At 37.9% G+C, this 23,985-nt stretch overlaps 1 protein-coding gene across 6 annotated transcripts in view; it reads left to right on the forward strand.

Annotated features, from left to right (window-relative positions):
- Positions 1-23,985, forward strand: part of fhod3b (formin homology 2 domain containing 3b) — a 189,262-nt gene that overhangs the window by 119,205 nt on the left and 46,072 nt on the right. For all 6 annotated transcript variants that reach the window (XM_055209661.2, XM_055209662.2, XM_055209664.2 and 3 more), the window contains exon 6: positions 23,105-23,199. In XM_055209661.2, coding sequence (XP_055065636.2) covers positions 23,105-23,199 — 95 coding nt within the window. The remainder of the gene's footprint in view (positions 1-23,104; positions 23,200-23,985) is intronic.

Genomic DNA, 23,985 nt, shown 5'->3' on the forward strand with positions numbered 1-23,985 from the left:
GTACCATTCAAAGGCTTTTTGTGCTCTGGGGTGAAAATCTTTCATATTTTTTAGACATGTTTATTATCTTTCTTATAAAAGCTTCAGGTGGTCATGCAATGTTCCTTTCTTTGTCGATGTGAATAGTTAAAATCTGTGTAATGAGCATCATTATTGAATTAGGAGGTTTAGGAAACATATAAGAAAAACGTTACACAGTGATTATGGTAAATACTTTCCACATACCTGTGAGGAAGATTTTTTGATTTTTAGAAAGACTCCACATATAGGGCGGAAATAAATAACAAATTTCCCAATAACCAAACCGGTCTAACACTACTCTCAGTCAATGGCACTGATCTTAAATATACTCTTTATTTTTTTATCCTACATTGAAAAGCACATTATGCAAATAATGTTGTCATTATGAAATTTTATTGTATATGTGCCCAATGTAAATTTAAGTCAAATGTTTTGCTGGTCAAGCTGTTTTGCCTGCATAAGTCATTTCTATGTTCATGCAGGCCGGATCTAAAGAGGTTAGATTTGACTAACACACACACCTCTGAGACACATAGTGAGAAGATCAAGTCCTGATTTTAACAACTCCATCCAAACTTTAAAAAAAAAATGTTTCCCCACATACTAATGGCCGGTGACTTGAGAATTTTTTTTTTTTTTCAATCGACAATCGTAGAGCACTTGAGTGCTGTGGCATTGGTATTGATAGTGGTTGAACAATCATTTTACTGTTTATACCTTACAAACCGTACTATTTCAACATGTTGTATAAGGGTTTTATGTTTAATAATAACACTGAAATAACATGAAAGAGTTCAAAATGTGGAAAATAACTGAGGGATCGGTTATGTTATGTACAGCGGGGAAAATAAGTATTTGACACATCAGCATTTTTATCAGTAAGGGGATTTCTAAGTGGGTTTTTGACACAAAATGTCCACCAGATGTAGCCATCAAGCCAAATATTGAATTCATACAAAGAAATCAGAACATTTAAGTATACAACTTGAGTCATAATAAATAAAGTGAAATGACACAGGGAATAAGTACTGAACACATGAAAAGAACAAGGTGCAAAATGGCATAGAAAGCCAGATGATCACCTGAAATCTGTCAGTATTGAAAGAGAAACCCTGCCCCCTATCAGTACTAATTGATATCAGTCCAAATTGATGGCCTATAAAGGTTTCTCATTACCCAGGAGGCACACGTGAAAGACTTCATGATGGGTAAAAGCAAAGAACTCTCTCAAGATCTTGGTTTGGCATCATAGTTTGGACCTGCTTTTCAGCAAGGGGTACTGGCAGACTTCATATTATTGAAGGCAGGATGAATGGAGAAGTGTACCTGGATAAAATTTGCTGCCATCTACCAGAAAGCTGAAAATGGGTGGACATTTCAGCAAGACAATGACCCCAAACACAAGGCAAAGGAAACAATGAAGTGGTTTTAAAGAAAGAAAATCAAGAATAAAAGAGGCCCAAGGAACCTTCAAGATTTAAAGACCATTTGTGTTTAAGAATGGGCCTGAATCACTCCATTGCAATGCAGATGACTGGTCTCTCCAAGAGGCGTCTAGAAGCTGTAATCACCAACAAAGGCTTTTCTACAAAGTATTAAATAGTGTTTTCAATTTTTCAATTTTATTCCCTGTGTCATTTCACTTTATTTATTATGACTCAACTTGTATACTTAAATGTTCTGATTTCTTTGTATGAATTCAAAATTTGGCTTAATGGCTTCATCTGGTGAGAATTTTGTGTCAAAAGCCCACTTAGAAAATGCTTACTTGTTTTCCCCGCTGTATATAGGCTAAGGGAATTAAAGACAATGGGTCCTAAAATGCACATAGGCTAACTAGAAAATGTTTTGACATAAAAATCTGTTTTGTGTTTACGCTTGCTTTGTTTTTATGTGCCAAAAATTTGGACTTGGTGTAAATGTGCCATGGCAGCAGCTTTGTCATTGTATTTGTGGAGTGGTATTGTGGTTCGGAGGATGTGGTTTAAGTGTATTATAATGTGAGGTAACATGAGCACTAAGCAGACTGACAGTACAGATCCGGTAGAGTTAGATTAAACGCGGTTATACCCTTTTTAGACACTTTAGTATGTGCCGAACCTCCACGACTTCGTTTTATTCTCTGGTTTCCACACTCGGATGATTCATGCTGCAGTTATGCTTTTATAGACTCTCAGTGAGTCCCAGCACACCTTTGAGTAACAGGATGCCATAATTATCCCAAACTAAGCCGGTGTGCCTCCCTACAGGCTTCTCATGCATCCTAAATTAACTCCTGCAATTAAGTAAGCAGTATAAAACGTGGCTGAAATAGAGTCGGTATTACAATGAAAATTGAGTTGCGATGTCCTAGTTTGACCTGATTTTGTTGCGTTTACTTCACAACAGTTCTTGTGCCCTAGTTATAGGTTTGAGACCACATTGACATACTGTAAATAAACAGCAATGTTAATTGACAGAGAGAGAGAGAGAGAGGTTGAAACTTGAGCCGAAGTCTGTTTGTTGTTTAGCACGGTTTCAAAACACTCCTGCTCTTCCGTTCCTTTGCACTTTATCTTTCAATTTACTTCATCTGCCTGTTTTTGTTTTAGCATGTGTTTGTTTGTTTGGAAAGGTTGCTGTGGCTGTGGGAAAAAGCTGCTGTTGTAGTCTCTCTCTCAGCGCGTCTATAACCTGGCTTTCAGCTGACCTAGTTTCTCACGACCAGAAGAAGGAACACGCTGCGGAGATCTTTTTCTTCCAATGTTCCTTTGGAGAACGTGCACACGTGTTCAGCAGAGCGAGGTCCAGAAGTCTTGGACCGTATTGAAAACTTGGAAACAAATTAAGATGTGGGATTCAAAAAGTCTGAGATGGAGAAAAGTCATTAGGGAAAATAAAGAAGAAATATTTAAGATACTATAATAATAAAATGTAAGCAAGTGTAGTCGGTGCCCATGTCACTTTAATATTTAACTGCTTCCATTGAAGCTCATATGATGCTGTTTGGTTGCTCAGACCATGACATAGGTCATCTGGTTTTGTGCATACTCAAATAGAGCACACAAACATCTAAACACACATTTGTCTAAGCAGAAGCACTTATTCTCATGGGTGATGCTGTATATCATGATGAGATAAGGCTGTTCATCTCATGTTGGCTGTTTTGAGCACCTGGGAGTTTGCTGATAGGAATACTAGAGCCCTGAGATTCCAGCTTCATGACTTTTAGCCAGCTGCATAAAAACACATGGAAAAATTGGATGCATGCCAGAGTGTAAATCTGGGTTTACACCTTCCCTCTCAGCACGCTCTCTGCTCGGTCTAGTGCTGTTTGAACGTTGTACAGTGTAATCTGATTTTACTCTTTCTGTTAAAAAACAAGATTGTGATGCACCCTGGCAGATTAAAGTTCATGACAGACTAAACAAAACTGGCTTGCTACTGTACAGGTACTGTATACACTCACTTTATTCAGTAGGCTGTTAGATAGGCCACCTTGCTAGTACCTTAATTCTTCGTGACTTAGATTCAGCAAACCGTTGGAAAAGGTGTACATAATAGTGTGCACTCACCTAAAGGATTATTCGGAACACCATACTAATACTGTGTTTGACCCCCTTTGATAGGATAGCATCTTGCAGTTGATGGAGATTTGTGGGGTGCACATCCAGGGCACGAAGCTCCCGTTCCACCACATCCCAAAGATGCTCTATTGGGTTGAGATCTGGTGACTGTGGGGGCCATTTTAGTACAGTGAACTCATTGTCATGTTCAAGAAACCAATATGAAATTATTCGAGCTTTGTGACATGGTGCATTATCCTGCTGGAAGTAGCCATCAGAGGATGGGTACATGGTGGTCATAAAGGAATGGACATGGTCAGAAACAATGCTCAGGTAGGCCGTGGCATTTAAACAATGCTCAATTGGCACTAAGGGGCCTAAAGTGTGCCAAGAAAACATCCCCCACACCATTACACCACCACCAGCAGCCTGCACAGTGGTAACAAGGCATGATGGATCAATGTTCTCATTCTGTTTACGGCAAATTCTGACTCTGCCATCTGAATGTCAACAGAAATCTCAGGAGACTCATCAGACCAGGCAACATTTTTCCAGTCTTCAACTGTCTAATTTTGGTGAGCTTGTGCCAATTGTAGCCTCTTTTCCTAATTGTTGTGGAGATGAGTTGTACCCGGTGGGGTCTTCTGCTGTTGTAGCCCATCCGCCTCAGGGATGTGCGTGTTGTGGCTTCACAAATGCTTTGCTGCATACCTCGGTTGTAACGAGTGGTTATTTCAGTCAAAGTTGCTTTTTATCAGCTTGAATTAGTCGGCCCATTCTCCTCAGACCTCTAGCATCAACAAGGCATTTTCGCTCACAGGACTGCTACATACAGGGTGTTTTTCCCTTTTCACACCATTCTTTGTAAACCCTAGAAATGGTTGTGCGTGAAAATCCCAGTAACTGAGCAGATTGTGAAATACTCAGACCAGCCCCTCTGGCACCAACAACCATGCCACGCTCAAAATAGCTTAAATCATCTTTCTTTCCCATTCTGACATTCAGTTTGGAGTTTAGGAGATTCTCTTCACCAGGACCACACCCTTAAATGTATTGAAGCAACTGCCATGTGATTGGTTGATTAGATAATTGCATTAATGAGAAATTGAACAGGTGTTCCTAATAATCCTTTTGGTGAGTGTATCTGTATATGTACTGGATATGTCAGAAGTTCTTAACCTTTCAAACACACTCCAACTAACCCACCATACAGAATTAGGCTATACACTTTAGATATAACACATTTTACTCATTCAGTTAATATCATTATCTCATTTTTGGCAAAAGTTTTCATCCTCATTTCATTCAAAACATGTATATGACTTTTTCTTCTGTGGAACACAAAATAAAATATTTTGAGGAATGTCTTAGTGATTTTGTGTGCACACAGTGGAAGTCAGAGTACCTGTGTTGTTTGGTTACGAATGACTTTTAAAATACTGTGTTTAATACAGGTTTGCAATGACATAAGGATGAATAAATGATGAAAAACTATTCATTTTTACTTACTATCCCTTTAGGAGCTTCAGATATATGTTACTACATATCACAATACATTTTATTAAAGCAGTAATTTCATAATTCATGTTCACAATTCAGTATGTCTACCTAAATTTCAATTCAGCTTTTAATTGTAGTTATTAAACATGCCCTGTTATTAAAAACGTTCAGTTCCCATTTTCTCCTGCACACGTACACTCACACACCCTGTCCGTTTAATGGTCCCTCTGTGATGTGAGTGGAGTCAGGCCCTGGGACCGGGGCCCCTCACACCTGTGCCTCAGGGTACGAGGCCTCTCAGAGGCTCTGCTCCATTCCTAGACCTGAGGGAGCACTTCCCCCATAACCCCATCATAGAGTCTGGGGTCTCACAGCCATCTGGTCTCCACCAGAGGAGCAGGTCAGTTCAGGAAAATTTTATGAGCGGATAGAGAAAAAGAAAGTGAAATTAGCAGAAAAAGAGACCGTTTATCACCACAATTCTGATGACAGACTTGCACAGTACTCAAGTGCAGTAGTAGTAGGCAGTTAACATCAACAGTTACAGATATTTCTGGTTACTCCCCGGAGTCCAGGAAAACTGTTTCCGATGGATTTGCTAAGCATTTGCTTTTGAGTGCCATGTTAAAGGTTTTCTTGTGAAATGTGTCATATTTATTAAAGGTTGAAAATGTTTATAGTGTTCCTTGTGCTCAACTAGTAGAGCAGTGCTTTTGCGGTGCATAAGGTTGTGAGTTTGATTCCCAGTATACACATATGCTGATAAAACTTATTGCTTTACTGTAAGTCACTTTGGATAAAACCATCTGCCAAATGCATAAATGTAAAGAGCCTTACTGTATATGAAGAGTTTGGTTCCAAAACGCAATAAACGCCATTTTTGAAAAAAATGAGTTACTGCCAAAATCAGTATTATATCAGGTCAGTAGTTAAAAGTAAATAATTAATTTTACGCAAAATCCAATACCCGCCGTGTTATTCTGTCATCTTTTCTCCCTTTTTTCCCAAAATGCGACAAACGCCACTGATCCTTTTTTACAGAACACAATAAATCCATTCCTGATATTACAGCGGACCATTCACGCAATGTAAACAAACATGGCGGCGCGCTGAGTACACGGAGTCCTAGTTTTCCTCATCTACTTTGTACTTCGTGATCAACAAACAAAACAAAATAATACTTTAATAGCATTGCCAAACCTGTGATGGTTTTCTGTGACGGGAAAGAAACGTAAGCCATCAACAGCTAATAATTTCCGCGAGAGGCACTCGGTTGCTTGTTCTCCAGACAGCATCAAGCTTCTCATGCTAACACATTGTGTTCTTAATATAACAAAGTAAGTGTTTTGGTTAATGCCATTAATGTTTATTTTTTAATCATTGTATACCACTAATCAACTAAATAAATATAAAATGGTAAAGATGAATGCACATTTATACATTGATTTAATAGATTTATAGCATTTTGAAATAAAAAACTGTCATGGATTTATTGCATTTTGTGGAAAAAAGAATTAGTTTTTATAATAAATCTTTGAAAATCAAGTTATGGATTTGAATTTTTTATGTTTTTATAACCTAAAGATGCTATGTGAAAGTTTGTAACAGAAAATAGTGGTTTTCATCTTGTCACGTTCTTGGTATAGAAAACACGTTTTTACCGAAATTTGTCAAAATGGATTTATTGCGTTTTGGAACCAAACTCTTCATATATTAGGTCTGTTTAACAACTTGCTTCACTGTCTGCTGCCTTTTTAGGCAGCATTAACATTAAGAGTCGCATAAGTGAATAATTTGGAACACTTGCAATTAATCTGTATTAAGTTTGACATTAGCATTTTGCTAAACTATTGCGGTGATACTTTATTAACCATAATTTTTCAATTACAGATCCTGCGATCTGAAAAAACAGCACAGTGGCCCTGGTTGTTAATTTTACTTAACCACATTTCTCTTGGACCCTGACCATTTTCTGTAGTGACGTATGGTAGGCCTAGACAGTAAAATAATTACAGTAAACCTGCTTTGTAGCTTAGATCACGGCCAAAGGAGAGGTAGAGAGGTAGATGAATCATGCCATAGCTTTTGGGTATTTTTAAATCATAGGAGAACCACAGGATTGCTCCCTTACCAGCCCTAAGTGTCCCTCACGCTGTCCTGCTATCACATGGAGATTAATGCTGATGATATTTGTGCATGGTGTAAAGTTTAAAAGATGGCACAGCTATATACTGTTTGCTTTGGGAATTTTATTCATATTTTTTCTGACTAAAATATTTTTCCCACTATATGGCTTATTTCATTAGGAATTTCTGCAAATGAATAAGTCCTGGTTCTGTTCATTATTTGTACTGCAGGTAAATAAGTTTGTGAAATACTGAAAGACACGTCAGCGGGAACAAAACCCAACAACATGTGCTCATGAGTTCCCCAGAGAAGAGGAGCATACTTTCCACCTAAACTCACCTTTAAAAATTCCCAGTTTCCCCTTTGAATTACACACGCATACTGTTTTCTTTTATTTAGAACATGTTTTAGAATCTCTAATGCAAAACACACTTATTTAGAAGAAACTAGAAATAAATCATTTATTTTTCATGTGTGAGTTACTTTATATCAGTTATTTTATACTCTATTATACAACAGTTCTTTCTGGTTCTCGAATCTGATTGGCTAAGAGCTATGCAATATTGTACTGATAACGGCACTGTAACCGCTTCACCTTTCGTATCATTCCGCCACCTAGTGAATGGAGGTCCTAAACAGGCTCATCTCTGAATGGAAAAACACAGACGCGCTGTTTTTAAACACTCTCCATGTGTCTTATTAGTTCACTAGCTCATAAATCAGTCGGTGAATCCCAATCGGAAATTATTATTCCGTTAAAGATCAGCGCTTTTGGAAGTTACGTTAAACTTAATGGGATTAATGTCTTGTCACATCGTGTGGACACTTGGAAAGAGGAATATAAACACTTGTTTTTTCTTCTGGAGCTATATCTCTTATCAGAACGCGAAAACACAGTGGAACTGCAGGTAAGCACCGCAGCATTTAAATGTGGACATTGATCATTTATTTAATTGCGACGTGACTATTAAAACACGTTATGAGATATCGCCACTGATATATTTATAATCAGCATGCAAAAACACCTGTCTGACACTTATAAAAAACAGTTTTATATAGTACTGACAAGAACGAAGTTTAATAATAATCGAGTGCTCGTATCGAGTTAAGAGAAAATGGGAAACCAATAGTAACATTATATAAGTATAGTTTTATTAACTTTTACCTCGCGCCAAAACAATAACAACACAAAAGACACTAAATATGAATAAGAAAACAAGTAATAGTTTTATCATGACACCAAATACTGCTAAATTTGATCTCATTTTGACCATCAAAAACAAACAAGGCGAATATCAGAGCCAGGGAATCCCTGTCAGAGATGTAGCCCAGAGAGGGTGGTGGTCAGCGGGGCGAGTGAACACTGACGTCCGCTCATGCTTTGGTTCTCATACGTACCGAATCTCACTAAGCAAACGTTCAAACTGGCGCTATCTTTACTAATCGACTGCAGATTTAAATATAATTAATATATATTCTCGACTGAACTAATCTTAAAACTACACTTTGTGACCAACAAACGGTAATATAAAGAAACGGCTACTCCGTCCATTGAGTTATTATGAGATTCAAAGCAGCTGAAAGTGTTACCTGTCATTCTGTCCGCCCTCAAATCGGTGGCGGAAGAAAGTAGTTCCCAAACAAAGAGGCTTTTAAAATAACTCCGTTGTTGTTTTCTAGTTTTCTTTTTTCAAACGTGTGCCGTCGAACTGTTGTATAAAAGCAATATCGCTCTCGGAGTCGTGTGATATAGCTCTATATCATCACGGCTGTGATTAATCACATGATATAGAGCTATATCACACTCGAGCGATATTCCTTGAATAACCTTAAAAAAATAGAATGTTTTCTAATAGTTATCTTTAGTTCGTTTTTCATTGTTTTTTATTTGGTTCGTTCTTTTATAGTGTATGTTTGCAACAGTCTACATGCCGTACAGAAATATTTCTTGGGGAACCAAAAACAAATCTTAAAAAAATAACAATCTGGGAACCAAAATTTAACGTTCTCGGAACTTTCCCGGAACAAAAAACTTCTGGAAACCAGAAATTGTTAGCTGGGAACACAATACTCTATCAACTGAGCTAAGGAACACTTGAGATGACAAACTCTTTCCTCAGAAAATGGTGACCTCATGAGGTCAGTGTCAGTGTAAGGGAGGGGATCCCAACTAGTGGAGTTCAGCTCTTGCGCAAGCCTCCTGTGAGCAGTGTTGAAGGGTTTCCCCCTCTCCCCGAGACTCAAAATCGCACGACCAGAGCACAGACGAAACAAGACCTATCGGGCAGCCACCCAAACACAGCAAAGCACTGCAGACTCTCCACTGCTCACAGCACACGTGGCTAAATGGGCTGTGTCTAGGTTCAAATCGTACTTTGCACACTTCTGGAAAAGAAATTGCTCCTTATCGAAAAACAAAGAAAAAGCAATATCCTGCTTTTTTTTGAGAGCCGTTTGTGGTTTAGATGGCATTAGCATGAATCGATAGTAAAATATACAGAGCATCAAAGCAGAAACTTTGTTTTAAGTCTTTAGCCATTAAAGACTTCCGCCGTGATGATTAACGCAGGTCTAAGTTCATTTTTTGTAAAAAGTATTTACCAGAAGTGGCTTCTATTTTTACCATTACACCCAATTGCACGTAACCTCCTGCCAAACATGAGGAACATGAAAAGCAATGTGCCGTCAGTGCAAATAAAACTTCCTCTCTTATGCTTTTGTTTTCTTTCAACAAGAGTTTGTTCTAATTATACTTTAAAGCCATTAACTTCCTGATTTGATTAAAGAGAGCGTAGTGATTGGAAACATACATAGGAACCGCGAGAGCATGTGACACTGTCTGGACTGTGTGTGGCAGCAGGAGTTTTGCTAGCATCTGTTAGAGTTTGTTTGCCCTGCTGGAAACCGTGCGGATGGTTACGGGTAAATCCGTGTGACTTTAGAGAAGTGCAGATCCGAAGCGTCTAACCTCCATCTGACTTCAGTTCAGGCCCACCTGGCTGACCTACATTCTGACAGTCTCACTCCAAACAGTCCCACACCAAAACACAGATTTGCACGTGCACTCCAATATGTGCTGCAGGACACAATGTTACAGCATGTGCTAAAGTTTTCTTAAAAGGTACGCCGACTATAAACATGTATGGCTTAATAGATTAACACTGGGATGTCAATGTGAAATTAAAAACAGTAAAAATGTCAAAGTTTTAATAAACTTTAAAAAAATCTTTTTTTGCATCACAATATGTCAAATGGTTACAATCAAAACCTGTTCTATTAATGCAACGTGGTAAACAAGTTATAAATGCAAACAGGCAGTAGGTGGCTGTATATGGCTTTGACATCTGCATGCCATTAAAATGACAAGAACTTCAATGTCTTCTGTTCAGCGCTTTCAATATTATCTGGACAGTAACATAAATGATGAACAAAAGAGAAAACATACCAATGAAAGATAAAATAAAGACAATCTATGATGTAAGAAGGTGGAAGTGGGGAGTAAAACATTCTCAAAATAGTATTTACTATAGTAAATTGTAGTAATATTTCACAACAACTATTACCAGAATGCACTACACTTGGAACATAATGGCGGCCTCCATAGGTTAAAATGAGTATTACATGGTTTTTTAAATCAATGCAATATTTAAAGGGCACCTATTTCATTGCTTAAAACAACACTATTTTCCACATACCGTTCATTTTTGTAGCTCCAGATTTCACTCTCTTCCTAAAACGCATGGATTTTGGACAAAACTCATCGATTTGAAAAGCGCTGTGTCCCTGATTGTCCAGCTAACCTGTACGTTGTGATTGGCCTGAATACTTCTGACATCAGACGGAAATGTGACGCTCCTTACCATGTTTGAAAGATTTGGTCGCAATGCAAACACGAGTTAACTTACTGAGTCCAAAGTGGGAGGAATTATGATAATGTCGGTCTTTTCTACGTCACCAATCCCAGGATGTAAACTGTTGCCTACAAATTGTGTGTTTGTTGTTTGTTTGTAGGCCTAACATGTTTTTAGTTTTAATTTACTAAAAACATTAAACGATTAATCAAATCCAACACGCAACAACTGTAATATAACGTTAGAAATATACAAAGTTAGTGTTAAGGACTTACCAGTCGCAATTTAGATTTCAATGCCTGCTTACTATGTTGTTTACAATAATTTAAGCAAGTTGCGTTTGAAAGGTTCAACACTCAACAAACAAAGCTTTTTAATAGCATAACTGTGTTATGTAACGTTACGGGTTCATAAGAGCAACCTCACAAGCACATTAGAAATATAAAAAAAGAAAGTGATAAGGACTTACCAGCTGTGATTTAGATTCTGATGTGCGCTCACTGTGTTGTATACATATACAGTCCAACAGCTCGTATTGCACGGTTCTCGAAGTTCGCATGCCTTTAACAAGTTTACTGACCTACATACACACTCATTTGGGTGGCGCCCCAGACACACACACACACACACACAACAAACTCAGTTTTGATTTTTTTTATATAAATGATAACATGACTAACAGTGAAATAGTAGACCTAAATGCTTTTAATTTGCACTATATGTTTCACTTTTTGGTAACATGTTAAAGTAGTTTTTTTCTCTGGCCAACTCTAAGGGGGCGGCGCCCCAGCGCCTCCTATTGACCAGCCGCCACTGGTTTCTAACAACAGATTTTAGTAGTAGAAGACATATATATAATGTATTAAATCATTTAGGTCGTCCAAGTCAAGGTACACTATAACATTCAATATTTTAAGACGCCAAAATTTTTGTTGATTTTACTTCATCTGGGTTAGGGAACTCGTGTATATATTTTTTATTAATATAGCACATTTAATAACAACTGGTGTTGAAGTCCATTCACCCCTGTTTTTAAGTCTGGTTCTAGGAACATATAGACATATATGTTAGTGTAGCTGTCAAAAAAGTGTGTACTTTTAGAAGTGCACTTACAGTGTTTCTCTTTTGTGGAAAATAAAGATAAAACGCAGATGACTTATCCTGCATTACACAGATTTTGGTCCAATCAGATTGTGCCTAGAATGAAAATGTAACCAATCATGGGTCATGGTTTTGACATAACTTTTTACCTACAATTTATATCCAAATTTCTTGTTTTAATGAGAAATGCATCTACACAGGAAAGAAAACTGTGCTTGTTAAGCAATATAAAAGCTCTCCCATCAGTTTTATTTTTTTAAAGATTTGTTGTGAATATGTATAGCATACAACTTTGAGCTGTTGTCTGTTATGAAGTATATGAAATATTTCCATGCACATGCTCTTCAATTCAGGCTTTAATCTTGAGTTTTACAGCACTGACTTCAACCTGCACACAAACATGAAGTGAAGCCACCCTTAACCAGATGTTTTGCTTTGTCCTTCAGCTACAACACAGTATGCGCCAAACTTTTTTTACTTTTCAATTCCTAGCCGCTCTATGGAGATTCAGTAAAGCATAAAGCTCAATAGAGACTCTGAATACTGACAAAGATACATTCGCACCAGACTTATATCGTATTAAATTCAGAGATAAATTTAGATAAGACTGTATTTCAGCACAAGCAGGTGTTTCCTGCCTTCGTTTCTCATGGTTGCAGTCATTGTAGGTCATTAATATAAGACCTCGAAGGTGTAGAAACAAGGATATGTTGCTACTTTGAAAGAAATAATCTGAACCTTCGGCCTCACACGTTTACACGCCTATTTGCGCATGGGGTCTACATTCGCACGTGTGTGTAAATCAGGAGAACATTTGGCCTCGGACCAAACCATGAAGTCAGCCACTGTATGGAATATCAATCTATCGTTCCGAGTGATTCAGAGCGAAAATATAAACCTGGATTTATGGCTGCGAGTCGGCAGATTCGTGCATGTTAGCAATGCACTATATGGCCAGTGACTAATAGTTTCTACAACCTCTTACAGAGCGCAGTACTTTCATATGGCGTGAAGTGCTGTAACGATTCACCACAGTCTGTCCTTAAGCTATCCGAAAACATTATGTCCAACAGTTGTCTCCAGCATTTCTTGGAATCGCCACAAGTTAGTGAGTTCAGATGTGAAGCTTTCTCCTGATTGCTTTGTTTTTCCACTTTATTAAGGGTGCCAAAACATAGTCATCCACAAACAGTACCAAAAATAAGGCTCATACTATTTTCAACCACTCCTTAAGGAAATAAAAGAGCTTTTTTATTTGCAATGCATCCCATTGGAAAGAAAAATCACAGATTGGATCTCTTTAATGTCTTCATTATTTGTCCTAGACATATATGAGAATAAAAGGAAAGCAAATCATGTGTCTCAGATATTTATCCTGAGAAAAAGACCAAGAAGTCTCTATTGGAGTTTCAGTAGAGATTTGTAAGAATCAAATGCCAATATTTTTGGAGATTTCAGTATGGACGTTTTTCACATTCAGATTATTTGATCTAAATCTGATATTTTACCTTTACATTATACATGTAACAGCTCCATACTCTTCTCTTAAAGCACTTAGACAAGTCTCATTTGTTTCTATTTTGTAGCAGAAACATCTGAAACTACTTAAATAAAATACAAATGAGAACCCCATCAGATATCCTGAGCTATCAAATTGCAACTTATAAGCACTACCACTTCCTCTGGAATATCTTTTTTATATATTTCTTATATATTTTTTAATATTGTTATATATTTTTTATATTTTTATATATATTTTATATATTTTATTTTTATTTATTTATTTTCTATATATACATCAAGCAGCACGTGACACGGTTTGTCATGATATGTGCATCAATTTAAATAAAAAAAGAATTGAACTTATTTGTACTTGGTCATTTTCTGGTTAGTTTATTTAAACAGCATGCCTGATTGGCCAATTGGATCAGGTTATTTGTGATTGGACGGTCGTCAGGATCAGCACATGTGTATTTTGTGTCCTCCTCCACTGATTTACCAGTTATAGCTGACTGAGCTTAGGCAGTACCACGGTAATGGTACACGAGCAATTTGCAGGGGGATCGGCAGATTGCCTAATGATGAGATCCTGCTAAATTTACAATGTCCAGAAACAAATCCTAATGGAAATTTAATGTGCCCCGGTAATAAAGCTGTCTCATTAGGAAACCGGGAACCTAAATCAAAACTCGATCAAACTAAAACGGAAGTTTGAATAAACGTCAATGCTTACGGGAAGGAGTTCTTTGTCATCTGTTTTCCCTGAAAGCACCACCGCCGGTGATCTGGCCATCATGTCCGGCTGGGATGCGGGGGAGCGCATTCTTTCTTTGTGGAAACATTTCCAGAGTGTTTCTGTTTTGTGGTTAAACATAAGAAATACTTTATACCTGGCTTTCACTGCACCAGTGGCCGAGCCAGATTTCGTTATGGTGGATTAAGAAACGTGTTGAGTGCAGTAAGGGTTCTGTTGCTTGTCGTATAGAACGGGACCTTGAGGCCCGAACCACTACATAAATAAATGTAGCACGCTGATAGATGGGCCCAAATGTTGGCTGACCCAGTTCTAGGGCAAATTTCGAAAGTAAATTAAACAGATGAAGCGGATAAAAAGAGCGTGAGGAGTAAAAAGTAAGAGATTTTTCAAGTTCCGTTCACTGGGAATGATAACAGACAAACAGGGATCTCCAGCTGTAGACCCAAACATGATCAAGGGCTTATAGTAGATTTCAGGAAAGCAGATTTTAAGCACCATCCACCCAGCCAGAGTAATTACATATAGAAATACCTCTACTTCTCCTTTAACAGACATTTCTGACAGTAACTTCAGATTAAAGGCAAAATATGTCATTTTCGCTAGCTGGTAGAGGTGTTAGTGAGACCAGCAGGGGGTGCTCATCCTGTGGTCTGTCTGGGTCCTAACACCCCAGTATAGTGATGGGGACACTGTACTGTCAAAAAAGCACCATCTTTTGGATGAGACGTTAAATCGAGGTCTTGAATCTCTGTGGTCATTAAAAATCCCAGGATGTCCTTCGAAAAAGAGTAGGGGTGTGCCCTGGCATCCTGGCCAAACTTGCCCATTGGTCTACTAATTATCCCTCATACTAATTGGCTATATCACTCTGTCTCCTCTCCACTAATAAGCTGGTGTGTGGTGGGCGTTCTGGTGCAATATGGCTGCTGTCGCATCATCACGGTGGATGCTGCACATTGGTGGTGGTTGAGGAGATTCCCCCGTTCATATGTAAAGCGCTTTGAGTACTGAGAAAAGCGCTATATAAATGTAAGGAATGATTAATTATTATAAACAAGAAGCTGCGACTGAAAAGGCAGAGATTTGGGGACAACTACACCAGTCAACATTTGAAGTGGATCAAAACCTTTCATAAAAGGTTGTATTAAAATTTTGAACAATACCAAATTGAACTCATCACAACCACCAAAAGTTTTTTAAATATCTGCAGAGTTTGAGGCTGTGGTAATGAAATTACTTCATTTGGAAGTAATAAATAACATTTTTGAGTTAGCAAAGTTCTTTGACTCATTTTATTTGAGTTTGTGAAACTTAAAATGGTGAACTCCTTGAAAACACATAAAACTTAAACTTTTTCACAGGTTTGAGTTTAGTCACTAATTTTAAATGAGTACATTGTGCTGTTTGGGTTTACAGTGTAGGACATCTTTTATGAATTTTTTTGATCCACTTTAAATGTTGGTAAGTTTAGTTGAAATTTTTGTTCAGATTGTATAGGCCTAGAAGAAATATATTGCTGAAGAAGATAATATAACCTGGTGCCAGTCCATTTAGCCCCTTAAAAACAAATAGTAGCTTATACTGAGTCCTAAATTTGACTGGAAGCCAACGATGGGATTCTAAAACCGGTGTTATAGATAAAAAATTCTAGTTCCTGTAAAAAGCCTAGCAGCAGCATTCTGAACCAGCTGCAGCGTGAAAGTGATGCATGAGAAACACCGTAGTATAATGAATCAGCATATGACACCAAATTTCATGGTAGCGACTCACCAATGTTGCTTTTAAATCATTCTCACCATAGTTTAATGTCACACGCCAGTTGGTTTACACAGTGCAGTGTGAAATCGAACACATCTTTGTTTTTTTAGAAATCGAGGATACATGACACTATTGATAGGTGACAAAGGAGGGACACGGCTGCAATACTTAAAATTGTGAATTTCTTTGGATTCAAATGTTGTTGGAAACATTTGGGATAATGTAAATACACAAATTAACAAAATATAAAAAAAACTGTGTTGTGTGGGGATATTTTAATGTAAAAATCTTATGTATTGTGCCATTAAGATGGCATCCTACTTAGCAAATTTAATGAACTGATATGAGTACTGTCTTGTTTCCCTTGAAATACTGTCCTCGTTTCCGATTGAGAAAGAAGAAAGATGCTAAATGCCTGATTTTGCTCTCTTCGTTAAGTATTTTAACCAATATTATAAAACGGTTAGTTCCAATCCTTGATTCTGATTGGTCAATAGGTGTGCTTTATTCACGATAAAGCACTGCTATGACCGCTTCACCCAACTGTTCTATTTAATATCACTGCGCCCTTAGCAACACCCTTAGCAACACATAAACATATAATGAGGCAAAGTCTGAGAACAGTTTGTTGTTTTTATTTGAGCTTTCATGTTGTTGTTCGCAGTCAGGGACTATTTTTTCTAGGGGAAGGAATGCTTTTATTGATTTAACTTCATGAAAGTTGCACTAATTTTTTTTTACTTTAATAGTGTGTGGTAACCGTTTTATAAAAGCAATAATGTACTCGAGGCAAGTGCTGTATCGTGAATAATAGGGCGTCGTGCCTAACAACGCCCTTCAGCCGTTACTTATTCACGATACAGCACAGCCTCTCGTACCTTATTGCTTACCTATAGCAAAATTAAATCAACCAGTGGCTTACGGTCTGCTCGCCCCAACCGATGGCAGAAATTTTCCAGCAGCTCTATAAATTTAAACATATGCTTAACGCAATAAATATAAAAATAATTATGTAGAATTAAAGGTGCAATGTGTAAGGGGTTGTGCACACCAAAACTTTTAAACACGACTGAAAACGCCTGGAGGACGCCGAATGCCAGCTGTTTTTCAGCTGAGTGCCAGCTTTCTTTAGCTGAGCGCTTTGGTAGCTCTGATACTTCGGTTAAGAGCCTGTTGGTTGCTCTTGTAATGTCCCGCCCCTCCTCCACTGTGATTGGACGGCCGTGTGAGAACTGACATTGACGAGCAGAACTTTTCACCCAAAGTTGAGTATTTTTCAACTCTCAGTGTTCAAGAAAACAGCTAGCTGCTGGCTTTTTTGAAAAACGCAGAGCTTCCATTGGAAAAAATTTAAAACATGCGCCGTCCACGAACGTAAAAGCTTTGGAGTGTTAAAGGATCTCTTGACAGAAATCCAATATGATATACATAAATATATGTATAAAGACCTTACAAAATGAAATGTATTATTTTTATTACTTTAGAATGAGCCGTTTTTATCTCCATACACTGCGGGTCTCCACATGGACGTCGCTGCCATGTTTCTACAGTAGCCCTAAACGGACAAACTGTTATACAGTACAGAGCGCGTTTTGTCCCTACGCTTTCTCAGGCGACGACATGTCTATCCCGTGGTAGCTTCTCATTGCGCTTCAAAATTGAGGTTGGTTGCAATACACAATCTCACCACTAGATGCCGCTAAACACATTACACCTTTAAAAATTTAGAAATGTAAGTAATATTTACCTTTGAACCATTCATAAACTCTTTTTATTTTGTATCTAAACATACTATATCTTATAGACGTGAATGAGCCCGGCTGTTCTGTTATTCAGTCCCGGTAATCCTGTTGGGAGCGTTCTGGAATGTTCTGCTCTGTGAAGCATATGAAGAACAGCTCATTACACACATCAGCCGTCTCTCAGCTGCTTTCTCTGAGTGCTGAAGAAAGACCTCAGTGCTTCTTTACTAAACACCCTGACTGCCTGTCTGCAGGGTTAATCAGGCCTTTACAAACACTCTGTGATGTGGTTTGCTGTCATACAGAGTGAACGTGTGTGTGTTAGTCATGATGCACTGCGGCACCGTGTGAACAAGAGGTTGTGTGATGTCTAACCGAGCATGTCGTTCTGACCATATCAATATTGTTCTCAAGTAGAAAAAATGTGTGGGGAATGTTGTCACAGACATGTTTTCAGTAATTTGCCTTGATTGATAAAAGATGAAGAGACTCAACAGCAGCTACAGTACACACACTAGACAGACGCACCTGGGAATCTTGGCCCGCATGAGGTGCATTCATAACTCCTCTTTCTCCCATGTGGAGGAACGAAATAGAAGATGGGAGAAGCAGTAGATGGGGTCACCACTTTCTCCCTCTCTCTCTCTCTCTCTCTCTCTCTCTCTCTCTCTCTCTCTCTCACACACACACACACACACACACACACACACACACACACGCTTTCTGGGAATCTGGCAGCAGGCAGGACTACATGCCCCAGATATGAACAGTTTAAGGTATAATCCCGAGCTTTATGCTGCACATGGTGCCAGGAAATGCCAGTCTGCCAGGTATGCTAAATAGGTTTAATGTCAAAGTTTGATCAGGAGGAGTTTAATTTTTTCGTTTTTCACAAATGAAAGTTAGATCACAACATAAAGTGTATTTTACTTACAGTAGGTGACCTCTAACAGACTTTAGGTACATTTGAAAGTGAGGTTGGCATGAGTGACAACAATAAGATGTGGGCATGTCCAGCAGAAAAGATGCAAATGATGAGCCACTTTCGGCTCTTGTAAGCTTCTGCAATTGACAGAAGATGAATTTACTCATTTGTTGTGATTTCATGATTTTTTTGTATGTTCCTGATTATGATCAGGAAAAATAATGCGCGGAAAATTACCCTATTAACTCTGTTTTGCGTTCTCAGCTGAGATATACAGTACACTTGGAAAAACTAAGTTGACATTATATTATGATAAAACTCATTCTGCACAGGGCTCAAGGGCACCCCATTCGCAACCTGCCTGTCATGTGACTTAAACCGTTGACCTTTGGGGTACAAGCCTGACTCTCTAACCATTAGGCCATGACTGCCCCAACCCTATATTTCAACATATAGGGGTGCACGGTGCACAAACTAACGCAGGGTTAGTTGTAACACGGACCATTTACATTGTTGCACAAGGTTGAGCAATTTGTTTTTCTGGTATTATTTTCACGTCTCCCGCAAATTAATGGAAACGAAAAATGTTTTTCCAGATAGTTATTGATGAACAAGTGTTTTGGTGGCATGCAAGTCAATTTTTTTCATCATATGTGGGGTTTTTTTTCGGTTTCTGAGTTGGTTGTGTAAGATACTAAAACCAATGTTATGTCATCTTAATCAGTGTCTTGTTGACTAAAATTTTTAAATATGTCTGCAGCTCTTAGCAACTTTTTTGGTAGGCTTGAAAATATTTTGACCCAGCGGGGTTAATTGTAACGCTGGGTTACAACTAACCCCTCAGCACTTACAATATGAAAACCGCTAATGGTAGCATTATTCTTGCTGTTGTTTTAAATAGGCTACACACAAATGATTGCTGACTGCCAACAAAATAAATGTGCTTGTCTTATCAAAAATTCTGTAAATTTTTTTAAAATCAGACTTTCATTTTCATTATCTCAGAATTTGATTTTGAGACTTAATTATAGTTTTTACAGACTGGGTCACATATATTAAAAAATTGTCATAATTGTGCTGCTTTTTCTCACATATTTAGACATTTGTATCCATTTATAATTGAACTATTGTTAGAAATGGGCTGGATGAATGAATACAGTGTGGATACCTGTCTATTATAGACCGATATATAAACAATATCCACTTCAAGTATATAAACAAAATAGTATTGAAATATTTGCCTGCAAACTTAATTTTTAGCAAGTGTTACAACTAACCCCCTGCCTGTTACAATTAACCCCACCTATGGGTAAGTTGTAACTTTTGCTCTTCTGTTATGTTTGGTGTAATTGTATAAGAATGGTAAGTAATAGAAACAAACTTCAAATGGTCATTTGTAGCAGAGATGTGTGTGTTGCTTGTGAAAAAAAATAATTAATCAAACACAAATATTTTTTTAATGATTGAGCCAAAACCCAAAAAAGTTTGTTTGTGCCCTGCTCTCCCCTACTGTTTTGACATGAAATGACATCCAGCTGCATTGATGTTTATATCTCGTCTTCACACGATACAATCTCGCAGGTTTGAGTTTTTTTCAAACTTGAACATTGAAACGTGCCGCATGAACTTGCGTTTCCGGTCTGCAGCATTCGCATGTGTATTAATGGAAGTCAATGGGACGAAAAGCCTATTGTGACCTTAACATAAGCCGCTAGCTGTATGACCGCAACGTTGCTTTGTAAGATTTTTAAAACAGAGAAATCGCTCCCTCAAACATCTGCAGAACATACTACGTTTCTATTGGGGCACCATCTTATATACTCAAATAATAATAAAATCACGATGAATTGAAAAGTTGATGAAGTTACTGTATCTTATGATGATACAGGTTATGTTTTTGCCACATGGATGCTCCGTTAAAGAGCATAGGAATATTTCCTAAACATTTAAATGTGTTATAAATTGTTAAATTTTTTTTACTTGACATTTCTTAAATACGGCTTTGGTGAGACACTGTATGAAGATAAGGCAGTCCATGTCAGCAGTTTTATGTTTAGATTTTGGATATTAAGGTCTTTGTCTATGTGTATGCATGCAGACTTTTTAATGTGAAGTGTGCGTGTCAGCCTCAGGTCAAACACTGTTACTGTGTTTAAAAAACGGTCTAAACAATGTGTAAAATATTCACAGATATGAAAGGAATAGTCCATTTTCTTAAAATAAAAATACAGATAATTTACTCACCACCATGTCATCCAAAATGTTGATGTCTTTCTTTGTTCAGTCCAGAAGAAATTATGTTTTTTGAGGAAAACATTGCAGGATTTTTCTCATTTTAATGGACTTTAATGGACACCAACACTTAACACTTAACTCAAAACGAGGCATAAGGGTCTTATCTAGCGAAACGATTGTCATTTTTGACAAGAAAAATAAAAAATATGCACTTTTAAACTACAACTTCTCATATTCCTCCGGTCCTGAAAGCGTCAGCGTGACCCCTCGCAACACGTCATGACGTCAAGAGGTCACAGAGGACGAACACGAAACTCCGCCCCAGTGTTTACAAGTGTGTTGAAAGAGGACCGTTCCAAAGTTGTTATATGTGGAATGATACTACTTAATGTCTTTGTGGCAGTTTATTGTTTACAATGGTCCGCAAATGTGCGTTTTATATATGTAACACGTGACCTCCCTACGTCACTACGCATTTACATTAGGTCGCGCTGGACCGGACCTAGACGAAAAGTTGTGATTCAAAAGTGCATTTTTTTTCTTGTGAAAAGTGACAGTCGTTTCGCTAGATGGGACCCTTGTGCCTCGTTTGGGATCGTTTGTGGTCCTTTGGAACTCAGTTGAAAGGCTGTTGCGTGTTGAGTTGAGTGTTGATTGTTGGTGTCCATTGGAGTCCATTGGAATTAGAGAAATCCTGCAATGTTTTCCTCAAAAAACATAATTTCTTCTTGACTGAACAAATAAAGACATCAACATTTTGGATGACATGGTGGTGAGTAAATTATCTAGATTTTTCTTTTAAGAAAATGGACTATTCCTTTAACAAACACACTCTTTGCTTCCAACTTTTTTATCTTACCTTTCTATCTGTCTGTCTTTCTTTACTGTCAGTATCTATGTCTATAAAATACAAAGGATCTCTGTAAAACTGAATTTATGAAATCTTCAATGAGGATAAAAAGTATTTCGTCAGCTGGACTAAAGCTCAGAAAGTCACTGTGACCTTCAGGCTTTGTTTCTCTGTATCTGTTAGTCCTTTCAGTTTTATTTCTTCCTCTGAATGAAAGCCCTGCGATTTTAGTGGCCTCCCGCAGCGCTCCCTGAGCTCATGTTATGATGATCTTTATGTGTCCTGCTGCAAATGGAAGTCATGTTACGCTTGGGTGGACGAGGGCGCTCAAATGTTTTCTCCACAGCACTGCCACACACGCTGAGGCTTCAGGCTTGAGGAGCAATATTTAAACTGCACCGTGTGTATGTGTGCTCAGCCTGTGAAGCTGTTTGTTATGACTCCTGCCTGTCTACTGGATCTTAAACACATGCTGCCCTCTAGTCCTCCTGGGAAGCTCCTACTTACCAGTTCGGAAACCCTAATTAAGATGTGATGTGTTCACGTAATTTTTATAATCTTTTCCTTTTTACTTCCTGACAAAACAGGAAGCTTTTTAGCACTTGTAATAAAAGAAAAATCATTCAGTTTGGTGTCATGACCTTTATGCTTATTGGTTTAGTACTTTCTCTCGTGCTGCCCCAGAGAATGATGGGAAATGTAGTTTTGTCACAAAAGCATGGACATTTGTCATCCTAGAGTGGTTATGTCTGTTCACTATGTGTGTGTGTGTTTGTTTGTTTGTGTGTGCATATATCACACAGTCCCAGATGGTTCAGATTGGCACTCTTTGTTTTGAACGTCCTGCTCTTTTCTGTACATATACCGTATCTGTTTGTATACTGATTGCTTTAAACTTTGTATGCATGTGCAGTTTTAGTCCTCACTGAGACACCAGCAGACCTCCCCAGAGTTGCTATGGAAAGTTGATGATGTTTTATGAAGACAATGGAAACACTGACCACAATAGTTTATCACTGGTGTGCAGATGCAAACATACACACAGATGCTCTTACACATCAATGCACCTTGTGTTTGGAGCTGGAGCGTTGGAGGTTCTTAAGTCATCCCACACTGTTTTGCTGTACAGGCATGAATTATACTTCAAATTGTGCCGTTTTGCATTATATTTCTCTCTGTTTCTGTCTTTTAGCTCTTGGACAGATCATGCTGTATGTGGATGGAATGAATGGACTCATCAGACACAATGAAACCGTCGAGTGGCTTTACACGTTGGTCGGATCAAAGGTAAAAGACGCTTCGCTATGATAATAATCAATCACTCAATATTTCTTAGCGTGTGACATTTTAAGTAATGGGTGGACATAAAATGAAGCACAAGCCTGCTCTAATAAATAATAAAGTTAATGAAATGCAAATGTTTAAACTTCGATACACTAAGGAAAGGAAGGCCACACTTATTTGCACATGTTTTTTTGTACATATCATTGTCAAGCGTATGTTCTTTTTAATTTTAACGTATTGATTTTATTTTATGTTTAGGCTAATGTAAACAGTATACACATAATGATGTCATAGTTTTACACTGAGCTGTATTGATTTTCTCTTCTGGTTCTGTCCAGCCCTCTAGTGGCAGCATGAGCACATGAGGGCATATGTGTCTATGTCATACAGTATAATGGATATAAAAGAATGTCTGTGATCACAAAAACAACTGATGTTTGAGTGTTTGTACACACATAATGATTTCGCCTTTAAGCATTCATTATTTTTGCAAGGGCTTCTCTGTTGAGTCCTGTTACCTACCTTCTGAGTACCGATAAAAATGGCACTCTCTAAGTGGCAACATGTGTTTGTATGAAATGCAACCTGTCAGGGCTGAAATGTGTTTTTGATGACAGCGTCGACAAATACAAAATAGCAAAATTATATAGCAAATATATAGTTTTTAAACAGATTTGCAGAATAGACTACTCAGAGATTAAAAGGGCTAAACAAAAATTGACATTGAGCTGGAATGTGCAAGTCATGAGTCATATCTGGGCTTTGGAGAGGTGAAAGTCTACACCAAAG

This window comes from Misgurnus anguillicaudatus, chromosome 10 (assembly GCF_027580225.2).
Source record: "Misgurnus anguillicaudatus chromosome 10, ASM2758022v2, whole genome shotgun sequence".
NCBI lineage: Eukaryota > Metazoa > Chordata > Actinopteri > Cypriniformes > Cobitidae > Misgurnus > Misgurnus anguillicaudatus.